At 32.4% G+C, this 20,795-nt stretch overlaps 1 protein-coding gene across 1 annotated transcript in view; it reads right to left on the bottom strand.

Moving 5' to 3' along the window:
- Window positions 1-20,795, bottom strand: part of LOC100372318 (bifunctional methylenetetrahydrofolate dehydrogenase/cyclohydrolase, mitochondrial-like) — a 54,513-nt gene that overhangs the window by 13,250 nt on the left and 20,468 nt on the right. Inside the window, exon 2 of the mRNA XM_078008772.2 lies at window positions 3,827-4,011. Within this exon, the coding sequence (XP_077864898.1) occupies window positions 3,827-4,011 (185 nt within the window). The remainder of the gene's footprint in view (window positions 1-3,826; window positions 4,012-20,795) is intronic.

Here is a 20,795-nt window from a genome sequence, read left to right as displayed (position 1 = left end):
CGACTGCCGCCCTTTAAATTGTTCATACTTAAGCATGATATACTAGGACCAAGTTACGTACTGCTGAATAATATATCTAAAAGGATAAGTTATCAAAACCTGAAATTGCTAACTCATTATTTTTGATTTATCAGTGCTTTCATTTCAAAACAAGAAAACAAGAATATGAACAAAAGAAGAAGCGCAGATTTACAATCAGAGCATATACAAATTCACCAAATCACAGCAATACACGAGATATGGTTCAATTAATTGCAATTCTAAGTTTGTAACTAATTTTCAAATAAAACGAACATGACATAAAATATTATACAGAAAAATGAAAACAGAATAGTGCTGTTGTTTTATCAAAAGAGCTAGACATTACTTTCCGGGTACTAAACGTGGCTTTGCATAAATACTAGCATGAACTTTACAGTGTACTGATTTGTTATTGTGAAAGTAAGTAAATAATGCAGATATAGTGTATAGACAAACATCAAAGAATTTCATTTTATATGAGCTAATGCATTTTGGCAAAGTAAACCTTTGTCACCTTTCATACAAATAAGCCTGCATAAATTTTTCCGCATTTTTCAACAAATTCTATGAAGACTTGTAGGCATTGCGATAATGTGACTAATATGTCTAAAATTAGTAAATACATTATAGAAAATTCCATAACAATGGGTAAAATGTTTTGTTGGAGAATTTATGGACTTGAAAACATTAAGATACAGCTGAAAGATGTTGAAATTAATGAATCAGTATGCAATAGCTTAAGTAATACGCATGAATTTGTAATTACTAATCAGGTAATGTATTTGTCACCCGTATACCTAATGAATTTTTTTTGAGCTTATGGTTTCAGAGTTATTTGAAAACGATATATGTAAAGAAGTTCAAGTACAGTTAGATTCCTTATTTGGAAAGTCTACTTCCTAAAAAGGTAAAGTGCAAAGTACAATAAATGTAAATCACTGCAAGGCATATGGAAACAATTAGTTTATTTAAAAGACTGCAGGGTTATATCTGTCAATGTGAGGTAAATGGTACATGTAGGAGTAATTAATGATAAAAGTATAAAAGTGAAGACTATGGAGCCAAATAAAGACTCCTTTGATGCGTTAATAATATCCTAATTCAATTCAATGTCAGATGGCATTTACCATTTGATCAACAACATCAGTTTAGTGTCAAATTGGGTTTTCCAATTTGTTTCAATAGTAGTGCTTTTTTTCTGTTTAGAGTAAGTTTGTAATTTAGTTTCCTGGTAGCCTATTACTCTTTCTGATAGATTCAATCAAAAGTTAATCAAATAGTCTCCACATCTTACCCAGGTGTGCCATCCTGTTCTACAATTTCTTGCCAGTATTAATTTATTTCTTTTCAATTTTCCAGCCACGTCATCTCTGTACGATGCATGCTAACAGAGGAGATTGGACAATGTAAATAGCAGGAGAGCAGCACGGAAATAATTATCCACCATGGTACTATTACATTCTCAAATTGGGGTTAAATATGGGAAATAGGGGTGAAGACGTACATGACAAAGGTATACTGTGCATTACAATATCACTGTCAGGAAATTGAATCCTACAATTTAAGAATTCTGGTAGTACCAGTACACACAGATAAAATTGAACATTGAGAACAAAGATTCAAAGATAATTCTATAGGTTTAAATAGGATAAATGTTTAATGATTCACTAATACCACAAGATCCATCATTCATTTTCAAGTTGATGACATTTCAAGTTTGGTTAATTTGTTTTCAGCTTTCCTAATGATATACATTACAGCCAATCTAATTCAGGTGAACTTTGTAGTTGAATTGACCAATCTATATGTAGATAATTACACAACAAACAAGACATAAATGCCATGAATAATTAAACAAGCAGCCTCTCGGCTGAGATAGCCCGCTGTTAGCAGTGCACATTTCAAATAGAGAATTAAAGATATCACAAAATAAAACAAGCAGCCTATCGGCTGAGATACAAATGTAGCTCCGCTGTTAGCAATGCACATTTCAATTAAAAAACTGAAGACATCATTAGAAAATGAACAATATGTATAGTATCAAAGCAATCGGACTTGCAGTTTTTAACAAGAAGTCGAAAATATCACTTTCTACCAAAAATGACAAAAATATTCACCAAAATTAGAGAATTGAAGATATCATCACGAAATGAACAAATCTGAGAAAGGTCTATATGTAGTATCTATATATTTAATATCAAAGCAAATGAACTTTTGGTTTTTAACAAGAAGTCGAAAATATCACTTTTTACCAAAAATTACAAAAATATTCACCAAAATTAGAGAATTGAAGATATCATCACAAAATGAACAAATCTGAGAGAGGTCCGCATGTAGTACCTATATATGTAGTATCAAAGCAATTGGACTCGCGGTTTTTAACAAGAAGTCGAAAATATCACTTTTTACCAAAAATGACAAAAATATTCACCAAAATTAGAGAATTGAAGATATCAACATGAAATGAACAAACCTAAGAGAGGTCTACCCAAGGTACATATACACCAAGTATCAAAGCATTCAGGCTTGTAGTTTTCAAGAAGATGTCGAAAAAGTAAAACATTGACACAGACGACGACGACGGACAATCACTCATATGATAAGCTCCGCTCGACAAAGTCGACAGCGGAGCTAAAAATCTGAGAGTGGTCTACCTGTAGTACCTATTTGTATAATATCAAAGCAATCGGACTACTGGTTTTCAACAAGAAAATGAAAATATCACTTTTTACAAAAAATGAAAAAAAATATTTATCAAAATTAGAGAATTAAAGATACACCCCAGTAATCATGAAATGAACTAATCTGAAGTCTACCCTAGGTATACATATACACCAAGTATCAATGCAATCAGGCTTGTAGTTTTCAAGAAGTCGAAAAAGTATATGCAGACGACGAACAATGACTCATATGATAAGCTCTGCTCGACAAAGTTGACAGCAGAGCTAATAAAAGTGAATAGGTATCACTGAAAAAATAAGCTTTTACATTATTTTATGGAATTTGCCTACTACCCAACATGCAGGAGTTTTTAGGCATATAGTGCATTCAAATATTAGAGAAGAAACCTACATATATGTAGAAATTGAATCAGATCATAAATATTAATTTTGAATCAAATTGTAAAAATAAATGTGCAGAAGTAACCCACTATGAGTAACAACACAAAGTTTGAATGAATATACCATACATACCCCGCCACCCACATATATTGTGATTGACTTGATTGATTTGTGGGTCAAGATCATTAGTGAGTGGAAAGATTATAGGCGCAACAATGATTAAATTTATAATAACTGAATTTAAAATTATAGTTCGAGAGTTGTATTCTCAAATGAGTGCCGAAAGATAACAAGTGTATTATCACCTTTTTTAACGTCACAATTGTTCATCAAACTGACAAGAATTCACTTTTAAATTGGGTGTTTGAATTTAACCCAAGGGTTGACTGTCACTCACTTTACCCATTCAATATATGAAGAGCAAACTACATTGTAAACATGTACTTAACAAATGTGAAAAACAGTGAACTTCGCAAATAAACAGAGTTTAGACTTGGCAACCAGTCAAAAAATGAAACAGGTCGGCATATGTGCATGGATATTGAAGACAGAATCTGCATTATGTGTGACAATGACCATGTTGAAGATGAACAACATTTTGTCTTAAATTGTACTTGTTATTTGAGCGTGTTAAAATGACAAATAATATATCAATGACGTAATTGTAAAATATGAACAGTTCTATGACAAGTAGAGTACAAGTAACATAATTTTACAGCAAGGATTGACTTTTTACAACATACCTGCTTGTCTTGCTGCTCTAGTTTTACTTCTAACATAGGAAGCACTGGCTGGATCATCTCCTACGAGGACAACACTTAAATGAGGTGGACGATTCCCCTGATTCACCCACTCAGTAACTTCTGCTTTCACCTCAGCTCTCACTTTTTTAGCAAAGGCCTTACCATCGATGAGTTTCGCAACACTTCTGTAAAGACACAAAACAAAATTGTGTTCATGAATATATATGTATTTGCTCCAATAGTAGTGCATACACTTGCCCAAATGGCAGAGGTTCCAGGTATGTCTATGGTCTGTAAATGACAGGTGGATATATGGTCAAAATAAATCCAGTATACAACAAATGTAATTTTTTTGTTTACATGCATGTGCTTTAAATGTGGTATACCGGTAATTGTTTTAGAAACCCATATTTTAATGATTCAGTATACATGCACACATACGGCAAATATGGCTTTTACCCCTGGACATTGTGGCAGCAGAAAATGCATATATACATATTATAGTATATCGGGGCTTGAACTTTAGAGTTGAGACTCAACTTAAGAGGGCAACCAGTTTCAACAGGCCAAATTTTATAAAATTGTAGCATACGGGAAGTATATCTGTATTATTAATATTCATGCATGCTGAATTCAAAGATGGCTCCTATGGGGATAATTAACCTATATGACTGCTAAGTTCATGCCATTCAACTTTGAGTACACTATGACATTCAAGTAATCAGTATATAAGGAAAATGATAGATATTAAAATTACATCCAAATGTACGATTTACCATCCAAAATTGAATCCTGAAGTTATCGATCTACATTTAGTATTAATACTATTTACAACTCAAAAAGCTGGCACACAGACAACAATAAAAAGTATTTTAAATTATAATAGTTTACTGTAAAATACTTTATTTTGGCTGGAATTAATTTTCACTGAAAAGACATTTTGGGTGTTTTGTATGAAGTTGAATGAAAAATATAGGAATAAAGGTACATTTGCTAGATTTTATTCTCATTGAATCATTCCTTCAGCGAAAATAGGGAAAATTAATTCCAAGCGAAAAAAAATGTCACGTACAATGTTTGACTTTAAGTCAGATATCCGTTTTTATTGATTTTTCCAATTGTAGGATGGTTGGTACAGCCTTACTCTATCCTATTCTATTCCAGGGCTTGAAAATCATAAAGGCATCAAAGATAATCGTCTTGATATTTAATGAATTTGTCTTGATGTCTTTGACATTGCTTATATCATTCTTATAATGCCAAAGCAATTTTATCAATTTTGGTCTTGAAAATGGCTATGCTATTCTATGAATCACAATATGTTCTATTGCATGATATACATGCATATTATGCCAACCATGACATTTGTGAATTCTAAAAGACTAAATTTGAAAATGACATTCTATATATATATGCATGTAAATAAGTAATTGTTTGCTTTGGCATACCATAAAATACTGCACAGAACCATAACATGCAAGTTGATACAGATGTGCATGAACAGTTTTCCAAATTTGTCTATGCACGACTGAAATAGAGTCATAGAATTGTAAGAAGGTTTGATTTTGATGATTTTTTTTAGCTTTAAATTTTTAATTGGATCGTGGAACAATCACATGTACATATGTGTGACAAGATTTATATTGTGATGTTTGAACATTATTGATCAAGGCATGTCAGAGATGTGGCTTTGAAAGAGCATTCGTGAAAATAAAATTGCCACCAGGCAGCCAATCTTCAAAACAAAGATGTGCATTAAGGTCCTATATTTTACCAAATATGAACAACATCCGTTCATACATGACTGTATGATTCTGGATTGGGAATAATATAAATGTTTGATTTTGATGAATTTTTGGAATTAAAATGGTCAACATTCGGCCATCTTGAATTGGATCATGACACAAAACAAATTAAATAATGTATTCCATAATGTATGGGTGAAGTTTGAATATGATCAGTCTAGTTATGTCTGAGATACAGGCAGTCAAACTACGGGATGGACAATCGTAAGGTGAAATCCTGTTTTTTGGACTTCTTCTGAAGCACAAGTGAATAGATATAATGTATGCAATGTCTCTGTATCAGTTTTAAATTATAACTGTGTTACATCACATCGTCTAAATGTCTACATGTCTGACCAATCACACTGATGCATTTAAAATATGATGTCACAGTATAATATAATTTAATAATAAAGACATAAAAGTGAAGATGCATTGTCTCAGTTATATGGTTAAGACCTTAATAGATTTTACTGCTTAGATACATTGATGGGAATAAGAATAAACTAGTGATCAATATACATGCGATTTCCTTTCATTGCCTGTTCTAAACTCAAAATTCCTGTCATTGTTACTTCTAAGTGTTAATTATTTCCTGCCTATTTACGTCATCTAGTGCTAAGTGATCACATGACTCGAAAACAAAATGACACCCTCAGATTATGCGACAGGAATCACAAAATCAGATTATATAAACCAACTGTGTCACTGCATCTGAGTATTACCCGGTAGAAAGCATATGTTCAAATACCAATAGTGGCATAAGCAATAGATTTCAATGGAAAAGCTATGATAAAACTATAAAACACTGCCAAGACAAATTAGTGGATATCTATTACCCTAATTAGCTCATTTGTCTGAGTTTGAAGTTCAACATTGCATTAAAACTAGTTTGTTCTGCATGTCTAGAAATAAATAAATGAGCCGTAACAAAAACACACCTGAGTTGACTTGATATAGGAAGAGTTCGAAAACTATTTTGGTAATTTAAAAATATGTCCATGACCTGTATTTTAACAAACTATATAAAAAAAATCTATTTTTTTTACAAAATAAAAATATGAATTATAAGCATGTTGAACTATAACAGGAAAAATTAGAGCCAGACCAACCACAAAATTATGGTTAAAAAAGATAAAAAAAATTTAATATATTTAGTAAAAGTAGTGGCATAATTATACACTTATGTACATTATAAGTGTGTTTCAATAGGGGAAAATCATAATTTAATGGTTCAAAATAAAACACATTTTTGGGTTATGTGCAATTGGGGATGTACAATGTACTTCTAATAGAATAGAAACATGCATGATGAACGGTGCCGGCCCTTGACCTCTTGACCCCCCCCCCCCAAATGACAAAATTAAGTAATAATTGATATTAAACATTTAGCAATTTAAGGTTATTATGAAAATATCGCTAAGTGTGGACAAAGCCAGTATGGTGAACTTATCAATCTATGCATAATGGAGACAGATGCAGTTTCTTAATTACTGCAAGAGTACATACTTTGCAGTATTCTTGTGATAAGCTTATTATTATGATTATACCTCTATTCTGCTTGCAGTCATAAACAGCCTGAAGCATTTTACATGATTCACATCTGTGCTATCATTTGTGTTCAGAGATGAGAATTTGTTGCGTCTTGCATGACATTGTATCTAGGTACACAAAATGTTTTAGTAGTTATTATAATCATCTTGTATTTTCAAGGTAAAATGGCCGGTTGAAATTGAAATTTTTTTTCAGATGATAGTTGAATTAAAATTATGCAATCTCTGGTGCTATAAGCTATAAAATGAATGTGAATGAAAATCATTCTCGCTAACAGTGTCTGCAGCCAACACCTATTTATTTATATGAATGATTGTAATCAGCTAATGTAAGCCTCACATACATTGGCCAACTATAACCATTTATGTAGTTTCTACTTAAGCCATGTATAAGATGTGAATTATCAATTTTTACACACACTTCATCATGACTATTGAAGTAAAACAACAATTAGATGTCAAAGTACATGTATCAAAACACTACTCAGTAAATGTAGACACGCATGTAGTGAAGCATGAAGTATAGATCTAAGTACTGTAGCTTCCAATGGGATTTTAAAATCATATCAAACATTTTGGAAGAAATCTTTCAATAAATATATCTACGAAAATCACTAGACTATCATAACATCTTCACTATTTCATACTAGTAATCCATAGTCATCCCAAAGGATTGTGAATAAATAAGCATAAGCCTTGTGGTTTATCTTGGGAATACCGCCATATAGATACATCATGTCATTTTGTATATACTGTATGTACTATTTTAGCATAAGAATGTTATTAGTGGTTTTGATGAATGCATAAAATGCTACATGGTCAATTGCCATGGTTTATTGGTATTCATTGAATTGTTAATTGGCAATTACACTTGCATCTTTACAATCTAGTGATGCTCAATTCTAGCATCAAATAATTTATACATGCACACCATGAAGATGAAGCCTAATTATCATATCATATTATATAGTAATTGTCACAATATTACCTGAATGTTATGAATACTAATTAGTTTTAATTAGACAGCAAATAGAACTGCAAAATTAAAAGCTATTAAAATACCAATTAAACAAATTGCAAAGACAGGTGTCTTTCCAAATAAGAAAATAAATAAGCTTTTTAAAATTGCAGAACAAAACAATGTACAATGACTCGTCATCACTACATGTTAATTAAGTTGTGGTCAATACTTTCCATAGAAGAGATATAGATGCATTTACATGGCCAGTATCACTCATTTCTGATCATATTGTGAAAAATTATGCTCTTTAAGATAATCAAAATAATTCAACTATAAAAGCGATAAGCAAATTGCCAATGATGGAAAACAATGTGAATAGATGTTCAAGTGAATTATGCAGTAACATCAATTACTGATTTTTTTTTAGAATATTTCGTGTTGCCAAGAAGAGCATTTTGTGTATACTAGTAGCAACATTTTTGTATTGATCTTTTAAGATGAAGCAAAGTAAACCAACACTGGTTATCCATTGATTTATATCTCAACAAATATTCAAAATAAATTGAAAATAAAAACAAAATGTCATTGTAATAAGTGAAATATTACTGATAAATTTTTCTTCTTGCATGTTTGAAAGCAATATTATAATAAATGCACTACAAGTACCATGTAGATCTTCAAACAAACAGAGCTGAGTTTCTGCTGTTTAACAGAAGACTGGCAATCCTAAAACATTGACAAATTTCAAATTGGAAAACTTAACGAAATGTATCAAGTTAATACTTGTACAAGAAAGAAAATTTACATAGTAGTGTCAAACCTGAAGCTTTTAATCAATTCTTTGTACAAAGAAAAGGAACTGAAGGTAAAAGATATTCAGAAAGGTACAACATTTCCTGTTCTTTGGTAATTCAAAACATGCTTGATTCACAGATAGAAGATGAAATACAAAACTTTAATCAATAATTTCCTGGCCTATCTTGCCTACACAAACTGTAGTGTTATTAAAGTAAACGCTGTGAGAAATTGCTTTCAGAAGCTTTTAACTATCGTGGCATATATTGCACATCAACTTTTGTGTGACGTTATACATACATATATATTGATACTAAAAGGGGAGAAATACATGTTGGCAACAAATTTAATAAACTGATAGTCATCAATTCATTGGTTCACACAAGTTAAATTAAACAGTTAAAGTTGTCATTCTTCATAAGTTATAATTGGTTTTAGGCAAGTATAATGATAGTTTAGTATATTTGTCAAAAAAAACACATAATTAGTAAGTTAATTATAGAGAGTTTGTGATAATATATTGAAAACTAATTTAAATTAAAGGAAGTCACAGCAGTTAACAAATGGGGTTAATCTGCTGAAAGGCAAATGTAATGAGCGTTGAAAATTCAATAACACATGCAATTTGTTTGTTCAAATGCAACAGCATCAATATGAGTTCCATTATCTTCCAAACTGGTTGAGATTAAGAAAAGCTGAGGACCATTACAGGAAGTGATTTAAATGAATATTTTCAATAAAAAACAGTCAAGGACCTATATGAGCAGAAGACAAAATGATAAAGATTCAGTTTTTATTAAAAGTAGACTTTTTTTTATCTGGAAGAGTTTCATATGATGGTAATCAATAACAGCGCCTGTTATCAGAGACCTCATAAAGTCAATTTAAATCTTCATTGGAAAAAAAAGTTGTTCTATTGGAATGGCATCTTCAACATCAGTACCTGCATCAGTACAGTATATCAAATTACACATTTATTTGAGACTGTCAGTTTTGCACAGACATACAACTGTAGGTTACTTCCATTTAATGCAAATAATTTCTGTAAATCTTCTGAATTCAATATTATTCTTGAACTGAGACATGAAAAATGACATTGAATTTTCTAGTTACACAAGACAAATTTCAGAAAGTATTATCCAGTTACAAAAGTATTTTGTATGCTGCAGTTAGCAACTATTTGTCATTCAAAAATGACAAAATGTATCCCATCAAGCAAAAAAAAAAAAAGTTTTCTATTTTAAGTGCATGTGTTTAAAAAATGCATACAGAAATCCACTATATTCTTCATATCTATCACTAAGATGTGCAACGAGAAGTTTCCTATTTTTTTTTTAACTCCCAAAATATAATTGTAAAAAAATACGCAGCTACGATAGCTCCGCTGCTAGCAATGCACATTTCACAAGCAATCTGTACCACAGTATAAGAAAGAATACCTGTATGCAGATTGAATTGAAAGTACGGATTTGATGCAGGTGATATTTATAATCAAAGTTTAAACCTATGAACAGCATTATATGAGGTACACATGTACCAAAGTTATACACAAATAATGTAATTTGATAAATAATGTGTTTTCAAAAGTCAAAAATATCAGAAAATTACAAAAATATTCATCAAAATTAGAGAATAAAGATATCATGAAATGAACAAATCTAAGAAAGGTCTAGTCAAAGTACATAATACACTAAGTATAACAATCAGACTTGTGGTTTCAAGAAGTTGAAAAAGTAAAAAGTTGACGTGGATGAACAATCAGTAATATGATTAGCTTTGCTTGATGATGTCGACAGCGAAGCTAAAAACTGCAAGGGGCAATGCATCATGGATACCCTGTTCAGGGAAAACAATTTATACAGTGCCGTGTCTGTCTGTCACATAAAAGCAATTGAAAAAATACCTTTTAATATATACAGAAGTCACTATTGAGAAGCTATCACTCTGTAAATATTTCATTTGTGGTTTTCTGTATGTACATAATCCCTTGCCACTTTAGTGAGTTTAAACACACCTGTCCAGGTGCTCTTCATCACATTGAAGTCCATCATTTAAAACATAGTTATAGGTATTAACATTTAATGATGTATCGAGATAAACTACTAGGATTTCCTTCATAGCAAACTGAATCAGTTGTAAAGACATTTCATTAAAAACTGCTGTACTGATGAACCAAATGCAGGGAGCTTATTTGTTAGATTGGTTTATTAAATACATTGAGAAATTCTCAGCTCAGATTATGTCTTTCCCCTTCTGGCAATAAAAATGAGTTTTCACAAATGTGATTTAGCCTATAATAATACCTGTACATTTTGGTATTCAGTACACTACTAATGGTAGGATTTTTTTTTAACAAGCAGCCTATCGGCCGAGATAGCTCCACTGTTAGCAATGCACATTATAATTAAAGAACTGAAGATATCATTAGAAAATGAACAATATGTATAGTATCAAAGCAATCGGACTTGCGATTTTCAACAAGAAGTCAAAAATATCACTTTTTACCAAAAATTACAAAAATATTCATCAAAATTAGAGAATTGAAGATATCTTTACAAAAAAAATATACAAATCTCAGAGAGGTCCACATGTAGTACCTATATATGTAATATCAAAGCAATTGGACTAGCGGTTTTTAACAAGTTGAAAATATCACTTTTTACCAAAAATGACAAAAATATTCACCAAAATTAGAGAATTAAAGATATCATTACAAAATGAATAAATCAGAGAGAGGTCTACCCAAGGTACATATACACCAAGTATCAAAACATTCAGGCTTGTAGTTTTCAAGAAGAAGTCGAAAGAGTAAAACATTGACATGAGCCACGGACGACAGACAATCACTCATATGATAAGCTCCGCTCGACAAAGTCGACAGCGGAGCTAAAAAGTTATTTAAGACTAATTTATCTATTTTAGATTGAAAATATTTATCAGATGATTAAATAACTGCATATTAGTAATTTCTTAGAGGTCTCTGAGACAATATGAGATGAGTCAGCCATTTTGATATATAATGTAGTTACAAATTGTTATTGCAATCTGTCAATGTATGTTAGAAACAGAACTCTAGGATAGCATTTGCATTTAGCTATTTTGAAAACAATCTGACAAAACATTATAGTCCTGTTATATGCATGTTCAATGTATGAAACAAGACTATATATAACCGTAATGAAAGAAGTTCTTGATTATGATGCTTTTTCAACATTAAAATGGCCACCATTCAGCCATCTTGAATTGGGTCATCAAACAAATTAATGTGCATATGCATGACATGTGTGATGTTTAAATAATGTTTGAACATTATTCAAACAAAATGGTCGCCAGTTGGCCATTTAAAATCTGATTTGAAAAACAAAACAAAATGATGTGCATGAATTGAAGGTCCCATAGTTTTTTGATGTAGGTACTATACCAAGTTGGCAAGAAATCCACCCATACATGACCAAGATCTGGTTCTAGAATAACAGCAGTGCTAGGTTTTGAAGATTTTTTAACATTAAAATAAATGTCATTCAGCTATCTTAATCCAAACACAAAACAAATGATATGCTTTGTAACCCAAGACGTATAATGAGTTTTTAGAAAGATGCAATAAAATCAATAAATACATGTACAATACTGATAAAGATTTTTGATCTCTTATTATAATTAAATTCTGTGAAATATCTGTATGCGAGTTGTATCTAGACAATGCACGTCATTGGGAATGACAGGCTTTCTTCAAGATTATCTTCTTAATACTTTCAGGAAATGAGAATGTGGTTTTCATATCAATTTACATTTAAATGTGATTGTTATCCATTATCTAACAGTGTGTAGCTGCATTAATGTTACATCATTAATTATTCACTTGTTTTAATTTCACTAATTAGCTGCTCACCTACAATCACTTACTGATGTAGCTTTGAGTAAAAAAAAGCTAGGGCTTGAAAATACCTTAAGGTAAAAAGTGCCTAATTAGTAATGCGTTTATTCTCCCTAGAATTTATACAAGCTACATGTAGCTATAACCAAATAAGTGCTGGTCAGCCATTGATACTTGACTGCTACATTTATTCTACACACTGCGTTGATGTGTAATGTTGTTAATAACATAGTCCCAGTTTGTATTATAAACATGAGATATCACATGACTACTGGGGTAATATCCATAGTATCCACAGACATGTACAAGATACAAATGTATGGCTCAGTGGAATTGCAAAACAAGATAGCCATCAGTTGGCCATTTTGGATTTGATGGCAACAAAAAAGTACATGCCTTTGTTGGATATTAAGTCAGATGTATGTGTGAAGTTTGAATTTGATCTGTCCAATCATGTGTGAGATAGGGCTGGATACGGATGGATGCACACACAGAAGTCAATCCATAAGTTTCCTTTTTTCGGACATCTTCGCCAGCCAAGGACAATTTATTTGGCCGAAGCATTAACCCTTGGCAGATTTTACCATGATTTACTGTATGTCGCACGCCCTCAAGCGATTATAAGATTCACTTTCTTTCATTTGCATTACCCAATCAGAACTCACGACAGAAATGACATATACCGTACTCGACCGCGTTAGCGTCCATGCCCGGGCAAGCGCCCACCCCCCAGTTTTGCGCAATTTTTATATTTGGGGTCACATTCGGCAAAGCGCCCACCCCTTCAAAATGCAACTAATTTAAAACTTGGTCTTGCGTAACGAATCTTGGTAATCATTTTTATATGATACAGCGTGGATATCGATCGCTGTGAACATGTTGTGAATGCGTAGAACACGGTAACCGTGCGTAAACTACGCTTCGACAATGACCTGTTAATACAAGTAAAATGCGATAAATATTTCATGCCATATTCAGTTTACCTCTCAAAAAAGGGATGGCTAGTTACTATTTTTTTTGAAAAACCATGTTGTTTATTCGCTGAAATCAATTCCAACAGATCGTACTTCGACATCGATTATTCACTTCAGCATTGTGTTACCGGAAAGTCTTCGGGAATTTCCGAAGAATTGCGTCAGTACAAGACAGCATTCTGATTAGTTAATAACCAACTTGCAGGTCAAATCTGCAATTGCATCATGGCGGAAAGTGATTTTCATCGAGAGTTTGCGTACGATCCAACAACTTCGTCAGTGGAAATAATATGACAATTTTGACTTTGACTGTGTTCCAACAGACTCAAATGTTTTTAATTTCGTAAATTATGGTGGTACGTAATTAATATTGTAATAAAATGTGCGCATTTTTTGTGATCATTTCTGTTTCTTCATTGTGAAAATCAATGACGACGCAACTAATTTAGTAATTTGATTTTCCCTCAAAGACGTAATCTGTCACTTGATGAATCAAAATTTTCATTTGCACTCTTTTTCGAGGGGGGTGCTCGGGTAAGCACCCACCCCTACAAAATCGTGATTTTCTGAGTTGAGGCCCCTGGGCGCTAATGCGGTCGAGTACGGTACTTGGTATACAGTCCCTCTTGATAGAGGGAGTGCTTGGTAAAATAAAGCAGCCTGTCGGCTGAGATAGCTCCGATGTTAGCAATGCACATGGCAATTAAAGAACAGAAGATATCAACACAAAATGAACAAATCTGAGAGAGGTCCACATGTAGTACCTATATATGTAATATCAAAGCAATCGGACTTACAGTTTTTAACAAGAAGTCGAAAATATCACTTTTTACCAAAAATGACAAAAATATTCACCAAAATTAGAGAATTGAAGATATCATCATGAAATGAACAACTCTGAGAGAGGTCCACATGTAGTATCTATATATGTAATATCAAAGCAATTGAATTTTTGGTTTTTAACAAGAAGTCGAAAATATCACTTTTTACCAAAAATGACAAAAATATTCACCAAAATTAGAGAATTGAAGATATCATTACAAAATGAACAAATCTGAAAGAGGTCCACATGCAGTACCTATATATGTAGTATCAAAGCAATTGGACTCGCGGTTTTTAACAAGAAGTCGAAAATATCACTTTTTACCAATAATGACAAAAATATTCACCAAAATTAGAGAATTGAAGATATCAACATGAAATGAACAAACCTAAAAGAGGTCTACCCAAGGTACATATACACCAAGTATCAAAGCATTCAGGCTTGTAGTTTTCAAGAAGAAGTTGAAAAAGTAAAACATTGACACGGACGTCGACGTTGTATACAAAATTTGGGTCACATTAGACATTGTCAATTTGATCTAAGCAGAATTGTGCAAATAAAGACAAAATATTATTTTTTCAATAATTAATTGGGTAAAAACTAAATGGCCACCAGTCAACCATCTTAGATCAGAAGCACATACAATCGTGCATTAACCATTTACAATGTTTGGACGACAAAATAATCAAAACCCAATCTATAAGCCCCAAGACTGTAACCAGTTAGGAGCTAAAAAGTTATCATCATTTGGATAATTCAGAAGTTCTGAGTATTAATTTACTTAACAATGAGTAAAGTTATCATACTTTATTCCCTTTTATGTGCAAATTTCTGTTCATGTGAATGTTGTTCGAATGGTATGGGGGGCAGTTTGCAAAGAATTATGCTATCTCTGAGAAAAATGAGTTTGTCAATATACAGACAAATTACATTGTAGAATGTATTAAGCACTGATAAAGCTTCAAATGACACAAGTTTGGTTTACACAAATGTACCATTGCAGTCCAAGCTAGGGCATAAAATAAACACGAGAAGATGATAAAAGATCCTCACAGCTAATTTTCATACGTAAATTTATAGATGGACTGTTTTTTATTACTCTACCAAATCCCAAGACATGATATCAGTATAAAATAGCAGTATAAACACATCATGTTTAAAATTAAAATGCTTATCATGATTTACTGATGGTATAAATTTCACTTTATCAGAGAATGGGATCAAAACACTGCAGTTAATGATGTGTTAAATACCATGTACCTACTGTTAGAATACTAATTATAATGCAGTGTTTGATCAGCACTTCCATGAAGGGTACCTTTCAGTTCATAATGTATTCATTTCATTATATCAATATTGGAGCAATATTATAACTGATTCAGCATATATATTGTATTATCATGTGGATCACGTTTACAAATTATGTACACAAATAAGCATGGAAAGGTGGTTTTCATTAATTAGCTAGCTGTTCAGCCCTTTGGTAATGTCCATTATTAACTCAGACGTAGACCATTTGCAGGTTTGAGTACATCATTTTGTTCATTCTAATTCACAGCCAGCCACCTTACAATCACTAAATAGTCCTTGAAATATCCATCTATCACACCATAAGTCGGCTGATAAATGTCTAATATGAAGTATCTGCCAATCCAGAAAAATAACTATTAAACAATCTGTCAACACATTAAAAAAGAAATTTAAAATTCCCAATTCTACCTAAATTGTTGCTGCATTCATTGTAACAGCCTATCATTAGAGAACAGCATTCAACTTTATCCAATATTATTCAATGAAATTACAATGTCTAAATTTTAATTGAAGCACGCCATGACAAAGTTGTTATCAGACCACCTGGCAAGCAAGTTTCAATTTTTACCACTTCGGCAGAAACATCTACCCTCCTCAGAATTGTCATTATGTTTTTGAACTCACTTTGTAAAACAGCAAATAAATGATGGAAATAATTATTAGCAAGATTAAATAGAACACTATTAGTTGATGAACAATTACGTATAAACCTACATGTATATTAAAGTATATAAAATAACCATCATGAACTGAACAGCTTCTGTGCTCCTCAGTCATATGACTAACATTGGGCACCAATTTTCAAGGCCAAAATTTATAAAATAGCCTTAGAATATAGAAATAATACAGAAAATATCCAAGACCATCAAGGAAACTTATTGGGCATCAACAAGACAATTGCTTCAAAATACGTCCAGCAATCAAATATCATAATTTTATAAACTATCACTAGTACCGGTATTTATAACAATCAGCCTATTGACTGATATAGTTCTGTTTCAAATGCATAATGAGCAGGGGATATAAAATCAATCAGTTTAGCTATTGTTTAAGATAACAAGGATATTCACTAAAATGCAAAAACTGAAATTATCAACACTAAATAAATTATTCTGATTGAGGAATAAATCAAATCAATCTGATATTGGTTCAACCATAACAATCAGGCTGGTGGTTTTCAAGAAGTTTTTTTTTTTAATACTCAAAATCACAAAAATATTTACAAAAATCAAAGAACTAAAGATATCATCATGAAATCTACAAATCTGAGAGAGGTCCACCCAACACGCCTACATGTATATATAAAATATTGAAGAAATTGGACAATAAAAAAGCTGAAAATAGCCTTTTTACAAAAATATTCACTAAAATTGAAGGTATCATCACAAACTGAACAAATCTGAGAGAGAACAGACTTTGTCGAGAGCAGAGCTAAAAAAAATGAAGTAAAATTTAATATTTGATGAAAGCTATATAAAGTCTTTTTTTAGTTGTCCATCTCATAGGAATAGAAGAATCAGAGTTCATTACTGCATACACACACCACAAATGCATTCATTTTTCATATTTCAATCTCCAAAGGACTTTTCAGGTTTTTAAATTGTGTGCTTTCATGAATGATCCAATAATCAGACATAGATATATATAATAATTCAACATTTTTAATTTTATATTATGGATAACAGATAGGAACATTCAATATTATTATCCTATACACACGTGTTTTTAAATGAAGTATCCTTAATAATTAATAATACTAATTGGTGAAATTAAAATGTTTTCATGCGTACAATTTTGATTGAGTGATGATGTATTTACAAATACTAGGTAAAGTATCGACAAGTCAATCAGTGCTTATATCTAAATTGTGGGTTTTTCCATGATTGTAGGACACAAGTATTATAAAAGTAAAGATACAGTAATAATACAGAACTGACTAATACAATTTATAGATGCGCATTACATATAAATGTCGGGACAATTTTTTTTTTAAACATTGGTGTAATTTTCAATTTATAAATATTTAAAAACCTCATGGTTCTTTAGAGTGTACTGTTATGCTAATGAGGTAGTGAGTAGTAATCTTCAAATCAATCAGAGACCAGTATGATTTTCGGTTGTGTTGTGTGGTGTGTAAGAACAAAATTTACCTTCACTCATCTATAATTCCAACAACAATGATAAATTTATACACATTTTAAACACAACTAACAAACAATTTCTACTCGGGTTATTAAATTACATACAGAAAGCCTACAAAATAAGAAAAGAAAAGGTGAAAATCAATTAATGTATTGTTGTGCTATATTTTCAGTGAGATTTAGTTGTTGTTTAGTTGAAATCTATTATTGTATTGTATGTGTAGTTTAATTGTAGTTTATTATAAAAAGCTTTACAGCAAGTCTCAGAAGTATTGGGGCAGCCAATTTGCAAAGTCGCTAGCGAATTGGCTAACTGCTTTGGTTTTGACTAAACGGTTGGCTTTCGAATTTCGCTGACACAGTCTTGTAGTCACACCCACTCTGGGCAAATCTATATAACAGCAGGGGACGGTCGTCATACTTTAGTTGGATGGCGATTTCGCTTTCAAATATACCAGGAAAAGTGTTCTATGTTGTCGCATACGACTTGTTTACCACTTCAGTGTGACTGAGAATGTTCTAGAACCGTACTGTGTCTGGGTGGAATTTTTAGCAACTGGTTGAATAGGTAATAGAACACTGTAGGAGGCAATAGAAGGTAATGGAACATTCTAGAAATTTGTGGTAAGTTCCACCTCATTATGTATGCTGATGTAATGGTCTATTTATAGACAGTGTGGGTATATATAGGGGAGTTGTTCAGCACTGAGTTCAGATCGGAGATCTCGTTGAATTGTATTGGAGTTTAAGTATCTAGTCATTGGAGTAGTGGAGTTTTACCGCGTTATTGTACTTGATGTTTGCAGAGTATAATAATACCAGTACCAGTTGAAACCTCATCTGTTGGCTCCGTGTTCGTATTTTATCATCGCCGCCAGGGAAGTCTTTCTGTTACTGTTGCCATTTTGGTATTTGAACCATCACACCTGTACTATACCAATTACGGTAATATTACGTTGCGTGTGACATATGTTCTTCATGTGATGAGGTGTTCTTATACAAGTGATTGTCCACGCAAAAACAACAAATGAGATCGAATTTTTTAGCGGTTGGCTTATGTTACCCCCATGGATCGTTTGGATGTGAAAGTTTGTTTTCTGATTTGTAGGAAACTGTTTCTCAACTTGTCTCTTCATTTAGTTTCAAGCAGTGTTCAATATGGTTACCCCACTATAGTAAATATCGGTGGGTTAATCACATTTATCATATTATCACTTTTACGCCAGTTTACTGTGGTCATTCTCAGGCTGAACAGGGAACCAAGTTGTACATTATCACGCCTCCAGAAATGTACCAGGCTACGTAAAAACATTCTATGTCCGCTAATGCAATATAGACTCGCCCAGTCTAGACGCGATCACATGTTTAGTCGAAACACAAGCAGTTAGCCAATTCGCTAGCGAGTTTGCAAATTGGCTGCCCCAATACTTCTGAGACTTGCTGTAATACAACATTTACCAAAACTGTAATGTCAGATTTCATAAAGGATGTAATAAAGCATTAATCTATTCTATAATATTCTATTCTATACTACGGGCAGACGAAGTGATTGTTGAATAGTTCCTGTGGAAGGTGAAACGTGTTTAAATGATACATTATCACAGCTGAGATGGGAGGCACAACATTTTCTGTTCGTGGGGGAAGCGATGAGATCTTACTGCTGATACTAGCATCCTCTTTTCATCCACATTTCAGAGATCAAACTTTTTTCACAAATAATTATGGGGTTCGTATAAACTGGGTCTTTAACTTCAATTTATCATTTATAATGGTACATACTTTCACCATACAGTTACGACAAGCCGTCTCCGTGTTTAAATGATGTTCAATCTTGACAGACAAGACAGATTCAACTTCAGAACAAACTGATGTTTTGGTACCCTTAAACAATCTCAACTGCCAGCATTAGTGATATCAAATTATGCATAGCTTTGAGTAGTTCTCAGTTGACCAGCCAAATCTAACTAGAATATGCATATAGAATATTTGACAGCAATGAAAGCACAGTACAGCACCCACGAACAGTCAGGGGAATTTTGTGGTGAGCTGGGTATTATTTCGCAGAAACATTGTCTTGAGGCAAGAAAATTTATTCTCCCGACTGTAGCCAGTCTAAACCCAGGTTAATGAACTTGATTGAAGAAATTGACACACTCCTATTAATATTTATCATTATGCAAATTGCAAACAATACAAATGGCCTGCTCAATAAGCATAGATTGGGAATGTCACCAGGAATAAATTATCTTTGTTCAAAATTAGAAAGACTGGGAAGTTTCAATGAGGTTCAGGTCTACTCTTCATGCACACAGAAGCATATATGCATGGTATGTGTGCGTGCACACACACACACACACACACACACACACACACACACACAGACAGACAGACAGATATAGAGGGACTGACAGAACTATTTCAATATACTTTAAAGCGGCTTTCAAGATTACTCTAGATCACTGACTTTTGATGTCCAATCTCACAAAACAACCTTTTTTCGAGGAAATTCTTTCATTAACTATTGGATAATGTTATCTTTACAGAAACCCTTTCCTTTCTTAATTCCCATTGATTCAATACCTAACTCATAACAAACCAATAATCATCGATCAAAATGTCAAAGTGGCTGGCTATTTCAAGATTGTTATAATCTGATGACGAAATGTAACCCTATACACAGAGCAAATGAAAGAAACAAGCGAACCTTGGATTGAATTATCCAAATTCATAAGACTTTGATCCCCTGTATATAA

Source organism: Saccoglossus kowalevskii, chromosome 19, assembly GCF_978046115.1.
Source record: "Saccoglossus kowalevskii chromosome 19, keSacKowa6.1, whole genome shotgun sequence".
Taxonomy (NCBI): domain Eukaryota; kingdom Metazoa; phylum Hemichordata; class Enteropneusta; family Harrimaniidae; genus Saccoglossus; species Saccoglossus kowalevskii.
The sequence above is the reverse complement of the archived record's forward strand: the minus strand, read 5'-3'. Positions and strand labels throughout refer to the sequence as shown.